The sequence below is a fragment of the Oryx dammah genome, unplaced genomic scaffold, assembly GCF_014754425.2.
Source record: "Oryx dammah isolate SB20612 unplaced genomic scaffold, SCBI_Odam_1.1 HiC_scaffold_2, whole genome shotgun sequence".
Taxonomy (NCBI): domain Eukaryota; kingdom Metazoa; phylum Chordata; class Mammalia; order Artiodactyla; family Bovidae; genus Oryx; species Oryx dammah.
In genome coordinates this window covers 62475475-62488738 of record NW_024070186.1, presented here as the reverse complement: position 1 = coordinate 62488738, position 13264 = coordinate 62475475, and the positions used below count along the sequence as shown (strand labels likewise).

At 39.0% G+C, this 13264-nt stretch overlaps 1 protein-coding gene across 1 annotated transcript in view; it reads left to right on the top strand.

The window, feature by feature from the left end:
- Positions 1-13264, top strand: part of SPATA16 (spermatogenesis associated 16) — a 241850-nt gene that overhangs the window by 169779 nt on the left and 58807 nt on the right. The window contains 1 exon segment of the mRNA XM_040265364.1: positions 7559-7706. Coding sequence (XP_040121298.1) covers positions 7559-7706 — 148 coding nt within the window.

The window sequence follows — 13264 nt, the reverse complement described above, 5'->3', positions numbered from 1 at the left end:
ATACATACATTAAATTAAATAACAAAATAAATACATACATTAAATTATTTTTAAAAAACCTCCAAAATTCTAGTAACTTAATAAATGTTGATTTCTCACTTACAGTACAGTCCAATGTGGGTGTTCCTGGCTGATTGTCCGTCCTCCAGTCAGCAACAGGAGAACCCGTACTCCTTCCATCCTGTAACTCCATCTTCATCCACATCCTGGGAGTCTTCCTCTCTAGGTAGCTGATAAGGAAAGAAAATAGAAGATCATACTAGGCAAGTTTTATGGGCTAAATTTGGAAAGAATATCATTCCTGCCTACATTCCATTGGCCTGCCCTCAGCCACATGGCCACACCTAACTACAAGGGAAAATGCCTAACCAGGTGTCTAGGAGATGGGTAGGTAGGTAGATAAATAGATCTATATATGTTCTAAAGTTCTACAGCACTCACATATACTGCAAAATTAAATTAAATACTTCAGAATTTAAGATGATATGTCTATTATGGCTGTTTTAAACACAAGGATAAAGCTGAGGAAATAAAAACAATTTTCCAAAGAGAATGTGAAATATAATATTTGAAAACCTAATTCTAAATTCTATAAAATTAAAAAGCTGTTAATCCTTAGAAAAGTCACTTATGCCTCTCCAAGTCACTTAAGCCATCTGCAACTCAATGAATTGAACTGGAAAATTCCCAAGATTCCTTCCAGATTTAATCCTGTAAGTAAAGCAATTCACTACAATTATGGGCAACCCCGATAATGGGAACATTAAAGGAATAATTTGATAATAATCTATAATAACTTTATCACATTTTCTCATTAGCAGTGACAGGAATTCTACTCACTGAACCACCATCATGGACACATAGTTAAAAGGTTACAATTTATCCAAATCCTCCAGCAAAAAAAAAGGGGGGGGGGAATTTTATAATCCCATCATCCTGGAAATGTCTGAGGTTTATGGTTACTGCAAGATTTATCCTGGGCACTTTAAGTCCTCTTAAAAATTTACCAGGAAGAATCAACCCACTTGGATTTAGAAGAAGGAGATAAATTTTGTTTCTTTTCTTTTTCGCTAGTCATCTTTTTCCGTACTTTGATTGCTTTTCCTTTATTCTTGATAGAGTATCTCTCTTCCCTATCTCTCCTGGTCTTTCTTGGTTTACAATTATCCTGGGCAAGTTGATTTCTGAAGTAGCAAATGCTCTTTTTTGCTTAGCTAAAGTATAAGGAGAAATTATTATGTTACTGTTTGTAGAGGAAGTGAGCTGTCCACACACATTCTTGGTTTGTATAACTATAATCTTTAAAACTTGATAACATGAGGATAACAATAGAGAATTATTAGGACTCCCAAATGTGAACACCTAATTTCAAAGCTTCTTTTTGTGTAACAGCAAAGAAAGCAAAATTAATAGCAATGCACACAACAGCAGGTCATACAAACTGCTCCCCATTGCAAACTGCTCCCCATTGCAAACTGCTCCCCATGCAAACTGCTCCCCATGCAAACAATCCCCATGATTGCGCTCCCCATCCTCTGCATACGTGAGACATTTATTGACATCAGAAAACCTCACACATTGGGAAAGAATGACACAACTGCAGAAAATTATTGTCAAGTTAAAAACGACCATTTGAAATCTGCCTTCATTTTCAGTGCATTTACTTTTTTTTTTACAAGCTTCAATTTCTCATCTCTATTTTCAAAACCAAGGAAAATCTTTGACTGGTGGTAAAAAGTAAATCAAAATTTATATGTTAATATCTATCATTATTATAAAATATCCCAGTTAAAAAAAGTCTTTGCATTTAAAATCTTCAGTTCGCCCACATTAGATTATTCATTAAAATCTACAAACAATAAATACCGATGAAGGTATGGAGAAGGGAAAACTCTTCTACACTGCTAGTGGAAATGTGAATTGGTGCAGCACCATGGAGAAAACTAAAAGTTGCCATGTAATCAGCAATCCCACTCCTGGGCATATATCCAAGCAAAGCTATAATTCAAAAAGATACAGCCACCCCTATGCTCATAGCAGCATTATTCTCAACAGCCACAACATGGAAGCAAACTAAATGTCCATCCTCAGATGAATGGATAAAGATGTGGTACATATATACAATGGAATACTACTTGGCCACAAAAAAATAATGAAATAATGCCATTTGCAGCAATATCAGTGGACCTAGAGATTGTAATATTAAGCGAAGTAAGTCAGACAGAGAAAGCAAATACCATATGATATCACTAAGATCTGGAATCTAAAATATGACACAGGACTTCCCTGGTGACTCAGTGGTGAAAAATCCACCTGTCAATGCCGGAGACATGAGTTCGATCCCTGGTCCAAGAAGATCCTGCACACAGCAACTAGGGTACCCTCTGCTCTCCACAACTAGAGAAAATGGAGACAGCTGTCTTCATGCAGCAATAAAGACACAGCACAGCCAAAATTAAATAAATAAATTATATATTACTGCTAAGTCACTTCAGTCGTGTCCGACTCTGTGTGACCCCATAGACGGCAGCCCACCAGGCTCCCCCGTCCCTGAGATTCTCCAGGCAAGAACACTGGAGTGGGTTGCCATTGCCTTCTCCAATGCATGAAAGTGAAAAGTGAAAGTGAAGTCGCTCAGTCATGTCCGACCCTCAGGGACCCCATGGACTGCAGCCTTCCAGGCTCCTCCGTCCATGGGATTTTCCAGCCAGGAGTACTGGAGTGGGGTGCCATTGCCTTCTCATATATATATGTGACACAAATGAACTTGTCCATGAAACAGAAACAGACTCACATAGAGAACAGAGCTGTGATTGCTGGGGGAGGAAGGTGCAGGGAGGAATGGATTGGGAGTTTGGGATCAGCAGCTGTGAACTATTATAATAGAGAATGGATAAACAGCAAGGTCCTACTGTATAACACAGGGAGCTAGAGTCAATATCCTGTGATAAACCACAGTGGAAAAGAAAACGGAAAAAAACGTACATGTACATATACATATATAAGTGAATCACTTTACTGTACAGCAGAAATACAACATTGTAAATCAACTATGTGCTTACTCACTAAGCCATTGCTCACTCTTTGCAGCTCCATGGACTATGACCCGCCAGGCTCCTCTGTCCATGGAATTTTCCAGGAAAGAATACTGGAGTGGTTGCCATTTCCTTTTCCAGGGGATCTTCCCCACCCAGGGATCAAACTCACATCTCCTACAGCTCCTGCATTGTAGGCAGATTCTTTACCACCAGTGTCACCTACTTCAATAAAATAATTTTTTAAAAAAATGGACATAGATTGCTCATGAAAAACAAGCCCAATTCTAAGTTATTATTGCCATCACAAAATGAAAACCTGATATTTTGGTGACCAACCAAAAACAATAAAAAATTCCCACTCTTTTAAACAATAATAATTATAGTAATAACAAGTATTTTAAAGCTAAATTTTTCTAGACTACTTCACAAATAAATTAGTCAACAATATAGCGGAAATGTTACATATGTGTATATACATTTATATTTTAAATATATGTGTTTAAAACTTTATATGTAAATATATATTTAAAATTATGTTGTAATAGTTCTTCTTGGAGCTGTAGTAATTTCATCTGAGAAAGTGTCTCCATTGAAAGTTCAGTTTTATTCTTACACACTCTGCTTGCTCACTCACTTCTTTACTCATCTTCAAGATGGAGAGCAGAAGCCTCAAAAGCACCCCAATTCTATTGACTCTGAGTGAAGACAGAGGGAGGGTATATACTCCAGCATATACCCTCCTGAGTGGAGAACACTGTGAAAGCCTGCATGCCATGTCTTGAGCATTAAGCCAAGAGCACAATGCCTTAAACAAGCAGATCAAACTGTCATGAAAACCACTCTTCTGCCACTTGCAAAAAAAAAAGCTGGTGTAGGCTCTTGGGCACGAGTCTTCCTGTCCTGCTGTGCGATGGCTTAAAGGCAAAGCTATTCTGCCAGCATCACTTAAGCTGCCAGCAATTGGAAGAGAAATGGGATGGAGAGAATGTTTTCTTCTGTCTTGCCCTTACTGGGATACTGTTAATACCTTTCTGGGAGCAAAGTAGAGGATTAAATACCTTCACTAAAATTATTTGATTCAGAATTTAAAGCAATATATCCTTCAAGCTATTCAGAGAGACCGCCAGAAAGGCTATTTGGATGTCAGGAAGTGTTATGAGCTGAACCATGTCCCCTGCAAAATTCATATGCTAGTCCTAACCCCAAGCTGTAGATGGTGATTGTATTTGCAGATAGGGTCTTTAAAAAGGTAATTAAGTTAAAGTGAGGTATTTAAATGGGATTTAATTCAATATAAAGCCTTTGACTGTGTGGATCACAACAAACTGTGGAAAGCTCTTAAAGAGATGGGAATACCAGACCATCTTACCTATCTCCTGAGAAACCTGTTGGCTGGTCAAAAGGCAACAGTTAAAACTGGACTGGTTCAAAATTGGGAAAGGAGTACGACAGGGCTGTCTGTTGTCTCCCTGTTTGTTTAACTCATACGCTGAGCACATTATGAGAAATGCCCAGCTGGATGAGTTATAAGCTGGAATCAAGATAGGTGGGAGAAATGTCAACAACCTCAGATATGCAGATGATACCACTCAAATGGCAGAAAGTGAAGAGGAACTAAAAAGCCTCTTGATGAGGATGAAAGAGGAGAGTGAAAAGACTGGCTTAAACCTCAACATTCAAAAAGCTAAGATCATGGCATCCAGTCCCACCACTTCATGGCAAATAGACAGGGAATTAGACTCCTAAATCATTGCAGAAGGTGACTTCAGCCATGAAATTAAAAGACGCTAGCTCCTTGGAAGAAAAGCTATGATAAACCTAGACAGCATATTAAAAAGCAGAAACATCACCTTGCCAACAAAGGTCCATATAGTCAAAGCTATGGTTTTTCTAGTAGTCATGTACAGATGTGAGAGTTGGTTCATAAAGAAGGCTAAGTGCCAAAAATTGATGCTTTTGAACTGTCGGGGTGGGGAAGACTCCTGAGAGTTCCTTGGACAGCAAGGAGATCAAACCAGTCAACCTTAAAGGAAATCAACCTTGAATACTCATTGGAAGGGCTAATGCTGAAGTGGAAGTTCTAGTATTTTGGACATCTGCTGTAAACAGTCAACTCTTTGGAAAAATCCCTGATGTTGGGAAAAGATGGAGGGCAGAAGGAGAAGAGGGCGTCAGAGGATGAGATGGCTGGATGGCATCACTATGCAATTGATATGAATTTGGGCAAACTCCAGAAAGTGGTGAGGGACAGGGATGGCATGCTGCAGCCCATGGGGTTACAAAGGGTCAGACATGACTGGGTGACTGAACACCAACAATCCAATATGACCAGTGTAAGAGGAGACTAGAATACAGACATACACAGAGGGAAAAACATGTGAAGTCACAGGGGAAGGTACCTGGCCGTCTGCTAGCCAAAGAGAGAGGTCTAAAAAGAAATCAACCCTGCAGACACCTGGATCTCAGACTTTTAGCCACTGGAACGGGAACTGTGATAAAATAAATTTATGTTGTTTCAGCCACCCAGTCTGTGACACTTTGTTATGGCAGCCCTAGCAAACTCACACAGGAACTAGGAGCCTACAAAAGGCAGATCAACACCTTAGAACTGAGATCTAGAACAGCTTCCTTCTTCAGCACCTCACTCCACACGAATCCAGGTACAACTACTTACCTTCTTGGTCTGGTCAGGCCACCCGAGAATTAGTTGCACCAATAAATATATTCCAGCATATTCCATGTTCCAGCAATGAACAAGGAAGCACGAAGCTGGAGAAAATATTCTCCAACCCAATATAAAGGATATTTATTTTTGTTGGAAGACCAGAACCTGGTACCTAAACAGCTTGAGTTCTTAATCCACATTTCTGAGTTCCAGAGCTGCTGCCTGCATTGCCCTTTGTAAGCCTTCCATCGTCGCATCCAGGCCTCAGCATCCCGACATGCTGCACTCTCAGAACCCACTGCTTCATAATCCATGGCTACCTCCATCTAATTGCTGGCTCTAGATTTGGCATCACAATCACATTCTTTGTTCCCCTTTCACTTCTTCAAACCTGTAAAGGACAGTCTTGTGGACAAATTCTTTCCTTCAGCCATTCAGAAATTTGCCCCACAACAAATTTAAGTTGTAAGTTAGAAAACTGATCATAGAGGCCATTTGGAGTCACTGAGGAATGAAGTAGGATATCAAAAAGTTAAACTCAGTCTCTCAGTTTAAAATCAACTCCTTACTGAGTTTAATATTAGCCTAAAACTTGTTTAACAATATACCATCCTGATAATACGGAGAAGGCAATGGCACCCCACTCCAGTACTCTTGCCTGGAAAATCCCATGGACGGAGGAACCTGGTAGGCTGCAGTCCATGGCGTCGCGAAGAGTCGGACACGACTGAGTGACTTCACTTTCACTTTTCACTCTCATGCATTGGGGAAGGAAATGGCAACCTACTCCAGTGTTCTTGCCTGGAGAATCCCAAGGACGGGTGAGCCCGGTGGGCTGCTGTCTATGGGGTCGCACAGAGTCAGACACGACTGAAGCGACTTAGCAGCAGCAGCAGCAGCATGCCGGTAATAATAAAGTTGCTGTTTGTTAAATGATTTTCTTTGTTGGAAACTTCAAATCTATTATTTTTCCTTATTGGTTGTTGACACTCTGAGTTGTAGGGGAAAAACTATTCCTATAAGTATATATGAATTTTTATAATATTCTTTTATGCTATTTTCAGAAAAAAGAGATAACTATAGACAGTTCCACTTTTTATTCAATTGTTAAAGCTTGTTAGAAGGAAAAGTTGTAGGAAAGGAATAAATTCCTTTCTAAAACTTCACATAACTTCCCTTTGGGTCTGTTTCAAATAGTAATGGACCTTGTTAAAACAGGAAGCTCTGGGTGATGACAAGTTTTATCAAGAATGGTACCATACATGAACAAAGAAAACTTAAAGAAATTCTTAAATAGCTGAATCCATCTTAAATGGCTCAACCATTGTGATCTGCAGGGAAGGAAAGTTTACTAGAAGGGAAATGAGAAGTTTTTTTTTATACCTCCAAAAGACTTTGCCAGGTATTGGAAGAAGAAAAATATAGTTTGTCTAGCTTGTCAGGTTATTTATAGACAATACTTAAATCTAGATATTTTAATTACTTTTTTAAAGAACAAATTGCTCATCAGTGTCTGTTCATAAGATAATTATATTAGATTAAGAATTTGATGTTTCAGACCAAGTTAAAAATGACACCTCAGAAAAGAGAATTTTTATTTTTATCTTAAAGCAAGCTCAGCTTAGAGGTGTCTGTTTACAAACTTTCTCCATTTAATTGGTTTTCCTAATATGAAAGAGTATTTCCAGAACTAATTAAAAGTTCATTCTAATGAATATTCAAGACCAAAATGTTATCTCTGCAGTACAGTATATAGATTTTTAAATCATCCATAAAGGTAATTATATTTTTTTTTACATTCTTAAAAAGTCATATATTGTTATTGATGCCAAATGGGTTATTTGCTTTCTCTTAGGCCATGATTGAGGAAGCCATCACCAGAGCGGAATCTTTCTCAGTTATGTACACACCATTTGCAACAAAAATCAGAGCTGATAAAATAGAAAAAGTAAAAGAAGTTTTCACAAAAATTCATCCTGCATACGTGGAGTATATCTACACAGGTAAGAATTAGTATCTTCAAAGTATCAGCTGACACTTTATTTTCATAAAAAAACAAATACAGGGATGTTTCTGACTTTTGTTATTTCAGTTTTAAGGATTTTTTTTTTTAATTAATCTGTTGAGTTGAAAGGCTATGGTTTTTCCAGTGGTCATGTATGGATGTGAGAGTTGGACTGTGAAGAAAGCTGCATGCTGAACAATTGATGCTTTTGAACTGTGGTGTTGGAGAAGACTCTTGAGAGTCCCTTGGACTGCAAGGAGATCCAACCAGTCCATCCTAACAGAGATCAGTCCTGGGTGCTACGGTCCAAAGAGTCGGATATGACCGAGCGACTGAACTGACTGACTGACTGACTATCAGTGTGATATGGAGGAACTAGTTTTCAAAATTCTGAATTCTTGTGTAGGTAACAAAATGGTTATATGCAATTGCCCAATATATGAAATAGAGAAAGCACCATGTTTACTAAAATTCTGTTACTCATTTGAAGCAAGAAAGTCAGTGCAACCTTCAATTAGATATCAAGACACCATCCAAAAAAAGGCCCTTTAAAAAGACACTAGCCTAATAAGAATTGATGCTTTTGAACTGTGGTGTTGGAGAAGACTCTTGAGAGTCCCTTGGACTGCAAGGGGATCCAGCCAGTCCATCCTAAAGGAGATCAGTCCTGGGTGTTCAATGGAAGGAGTGATGCTGAGGCTGAAACTCCAACACTTTGGCTACCTCATGCAAAGAGTTGACTCATTGGAAAAGACCCTGATGCTGGGAGGGATTGGGGCAGGAGGAGAAGGGGTGACAGAGGATGAGATGGCTGGATGGCATCACCGACTCGATGCACATGAGTTTGGGTGAACTCCGGGAGTTGGTGATGAACAGCGAGGCCTGGCATGCTGCGATTCATGGGGTCGCAAAGAGTCTGACATGACTGAGCGACTGAACTGAACTGAACTGAGTTGAAATAGACAGTTATTTCTAGGTTTTATGTAGAGCTAGCCTTATAGGTCTAGTGTAATATCCCTTGTGTCATCGGTCATGTTTCTTTTTTTAAGAGGAGAGGTAACACTTAGAAACTCTAAGATTTTTTTTTTTTAAGTGAGGGAGTAACTTGTGTAAAATGTCACCTTTTTTCATATCCTTCATCAGTAGACTAGGTGATTCCAGTATTTTCCTGAAGATGAAATTTTTTCTCTAGTCCCTCCTCTTTTTATTTTCCTTGCTCCATTTATCGCATACCTCAAATGCCCCTCTTTTTTTTTTTTTTTTTTTGTTCTCAGCCATTGGTATCCAAAGGAGACCTGGATAGTCAAGTATATACAAAGAACACAACACTTGTGGTGTTCTTTTTTGCTCTTTTTGTCTCTGGAAGCCAATTGCTTTTATTCATTCAATACTTTCTACTATGTTCCAAATGTTATTCTAAATTAAGAATTTTCTTGTATTAAATTAAGAGCCAGTCCCTAACGGAGATAGAAATATCTGGTTATGTAAGATACTAAGAGTTGTCAAAAGCTTTTGTTATTGCTGTTTTAATGTCTTTAAATCATTGACTCAAAACAATATTAAAGACCATTTTGTTACTTTCAAAATTAAAAACCCATCAACAATGACTACCATGTTAAGTAAAATCTCTAAGTATGTACACCTAATATTGTATCTTCCTGTTAAGCCCCCTGCATTCCTTTTGTTAGGGTTTTGGAGTCAAATCACTGATTTATATGATTAATAACATACTCCATTAGTGATCACTTTTAAGGTGCCAGCTACTCGACATTCATTATCTCTTGTTACTCTCATAACTCAAGTGACTAAGATGATTCTCATGTAGAAATGAGAACAGTAACCAGAAGAAACAAACAGTTTTTCCAAAGATACGCAGAAAACCACCACATCAGCGGCAGCGAGCCTTGGATTTGAATCCATGTCATCGCGTTGGGGTACCTTATTTCCATCTGATAGAAGCCAAGATGGGACGAAAGCATTAACTTTAGGTCCTATGGAATCTGTTTCTTCCACAATGCCTCAAGCTCTTCAGAAAAAAAGATATTTTTAAAATATAAACAGTAAAACCCTAAGGAACAATGAAAATTTGAAGGCATAGAAAGAGAAGAAATCACACGCTATAATGACTACTGATGCTGATTTACTTAATTTGAGCATTCTGAGGAGAATAGATAAAAATATTTCAGAACTCACAATTTTTGCTAATTGTTATAAATCACTTATCATTTTGTTATGGATATCTTCAGAGGGTTTTGGGGAGGAAAAGAGTGAAATCAATTATGTCAATCTAGAGTCATGGAAAATTAATAAGATTCAGTTATTTCCACATCTGCTCTCAGATCCATTGGTAATGAAGAGGGATTCATTGAGGAGATCACCGATTTGTCAATTTCTCTACTGGTAGAATAAATTTAGTTATATTTAACCTACTTCACAGAGAAGTTATGAAGATTAATTAATACTTAGGAAGCACTGTTGCCACAGAGGATTTAAAAACAATAATAACATTAATGAACCAGATTCATGTCTCATGTGACTCCATCAAACTTGTTATCAAGATGAATTATGATTTGTTGGCAAGGCGATTCATGCTAAAGAATCTTATACTATGAAAGAGAAGATAATTATAAGTTACTGATGATTGTTTCCATTATTTTATAATTACTAATTGCTGGATTGTGACAGTGCTGTATGAGAACAGAGAGAGAAAAGATGCAGTCTCTGAAGGAGAAGGGGAGGTGGAGAAGGCAATCTTGAATTTTTAATTTCATAAGGACTGGTTGGGTTCTTTGCTCTGTATGATGGGTACTTTGGGTTAACAGACTATTACAATGATGACATGCATTATTTGCCTCTGTTGCACTGATTAAAGGGTCTCTCCAAAGCTATTGCTGGAATGATGGTGAAACCACTATTTCTAACCGTATGTGCAAGTCTTAGTGGCATCTCTTCTTTTCCCCTCAAGTAATTCCAAGGTGAGGAAGAGAGGAGGTCAAATATGGTCTTTAGCTTCTGTATATTTCTCACAAGAGGTGCAGAGTGATGATTTGGGCAGGTTATCAGTAGCCAAAGGCAGTAGCTAGACAGTGAGTCATACAAAGAAAGATAGGGCCTAGAAGAACAGTGTTTTGTCGTGACAAGCATGCTCAGCCGTGACTGACTCTTTGCAACCCTATGGGCTGTAGCCCACCAGGCTCCTCTGTCCATGGAATTTTCCAGGCAAGAATAGTCAAGTGGACTGTCATTTCCTCCTCCTCCGAAGATCTTGCCAACCCAGGGATCAAACCCTCACCTTGTGTCTCCTGCATTGGCATGTGGATTTCTTTACCACTGATCCACCTGGGAAGCCCCAAGATTCTCCTTTTATCTGCTTAGATAGAATTTAAGAAGCTTCTATGTTGCCAAAAATGTATTCAGTTACTTATTTCAACAAATAGTCATTCAGTGTAACTGGACAGTTACACAGCAAATATGTACAAACATAAGAATTTTTTTTTAACCTACACATGTTTGCCTTTGATCTGCCCAGAGCCAAAAATGTATTCTCTCCCACCCCATGGGACACAATCCCATCCAATCATTTCTAAAATTTAGATTCTCCTCAGTAATTATCTAATCCAGTTCACCATTTTTTCCCCCTTCCCATGGGACTTTCTTATCCATCTCCTCTGGTTTCAACACTCTTGCTTGTACATGTGCACTCAGTCACCTCAGTCGTGCCTAACTCATGTGATCCCCTGCACAATAGCCCGCCAGGCTCCTCTATCCATGAGATTCTTCAGGCTAAAATACTGGAATGGGTTGCCATGCCCTCCTTCAGAGGCTCTTCCCAACCCAGGGATCTAATCTACGTCTCCTGTATTGCAGGTGGATTCTTTATCTGCTGAGCCATCAGGGAAGCCCAGAAGCCTGAGGGCATGTGAGGAAAGGGTCCTCTTCCAAAGTCTGGTGCAGGCTGGCACAGCTGCTGATGACTCGGCTAGTGCAACCTGAGACAGTTCTGTTAGTTTGAGCAGAACCTAAGGACACCTATATGAGTCCTCATACTGCTTCCTGGTGCAGATTCTTTTTATATGTACACCAGCCACCCTATCACACAAATTGGCCCAAACAGGAGCTACTTTCTAAGATCCCCTCTCCCTGCCAGAATGCTAATTCTAGATCCCTGATTCTAGATCTCCCCTGGAGACTGGAAGTCACCTTAGTCCTCTCTCCAACTTGCTGTGTTATTCTGCCATTTCTCTTATCGTTTTTTCCATGCTCCAGAATCCCAAGATCCTCAAGACAAGAAGAAGATCTACAATGGCAATGAGTTGTATATTCAGCTACTTATTTATACATCACACATTCATTAAATACATATATTCCAGACAATATACTAGGTAGTGCTACAGTATACCTGACTTTAGTCATTTATACTTCAGGGTGAAAGTTGGACTGTATTTTTCCTCTCTTTCTAAAGAATATTTCAATTAAAACCCAAGCTCAAATTGTGGAATGGAAGGCTGATTCTAATTAAAAGAATGGTGGAGGAGAAAACAGATGAAAGAGCAGTTTGGGAATAGAAGTCCTTGCCACCAAAAGTGGCAAAGACTAGCTAGTTGTTTACCAAACTATTTTATTTTCCCCCTCCATGCATAACCAGAAGACGTTTCCAGCTTTCTTTACACTTCAGTGAGGTTGGTGACTCAATAACAGACAGTGTTTGAATGTGGATAGAAATAATATATGCCACTCACAGGCCTGACCCATAAACTTCTGCCATATAGAATCCTCTTTCCCTTGCTGAGTGGGTAGAACTGCAGAACTAAAGAAGCTACAAGGCAAAAGAAGCTTGGATCCCTGAATGACCATATGGAAGGCAACCCACTGAATACCTACACAAATTTAAAAAAAAAGAAAAATTCTCTTGTCTCAGATCACTGAGATTTGGAGGTTCTCTGTTAAATCAGGTGATTTAACTCTTAACAGACTACCTTACATCATAACTCGTAGATGCTTTCCTACTCCATCTACAGTGTACACAATTAAATTCAAGTGAACTCAATGGAAAAAGGATAAACATCCCCCCATGTGCAGTCAAACTCACCCTCAGAAACACTCAGTTTGTGTCCATTCCCTTCTACCTCCCACTCACTCTTCCTTCCTTGGACAACTACAGGTGGATGTTCTCATACATACGTGTTTGTATCCACTCAAAGAAAGGGAACATGCCAGGGGACACAGATGCCCCACAGGAGACAGAACACAATTACGCAGTTTGCATTGCAGCAGGAAAAACTGAGGTCTCAAGTAGGAGTTTTAGAAGTCATCTAAATCAACAGTCAACAGATGAAGGTCGTAAAATCTGTACCTTGAAGATCTTGGATGAAAAGTCTACCTATCGAAGTTCTACAGGATAAGTAGGTATTATCATTAAAACTTGGAGACTAGTACATTTAGCTCTCCCAGCAGAGGCTGGCAGACAAACCTCCAACTCAGAAACTCTGCCCAACTCGAGGTCACCTTCAGCAAGCGTACACAGTATTGAGTTCATTACTCTTTGGTCATGTGACA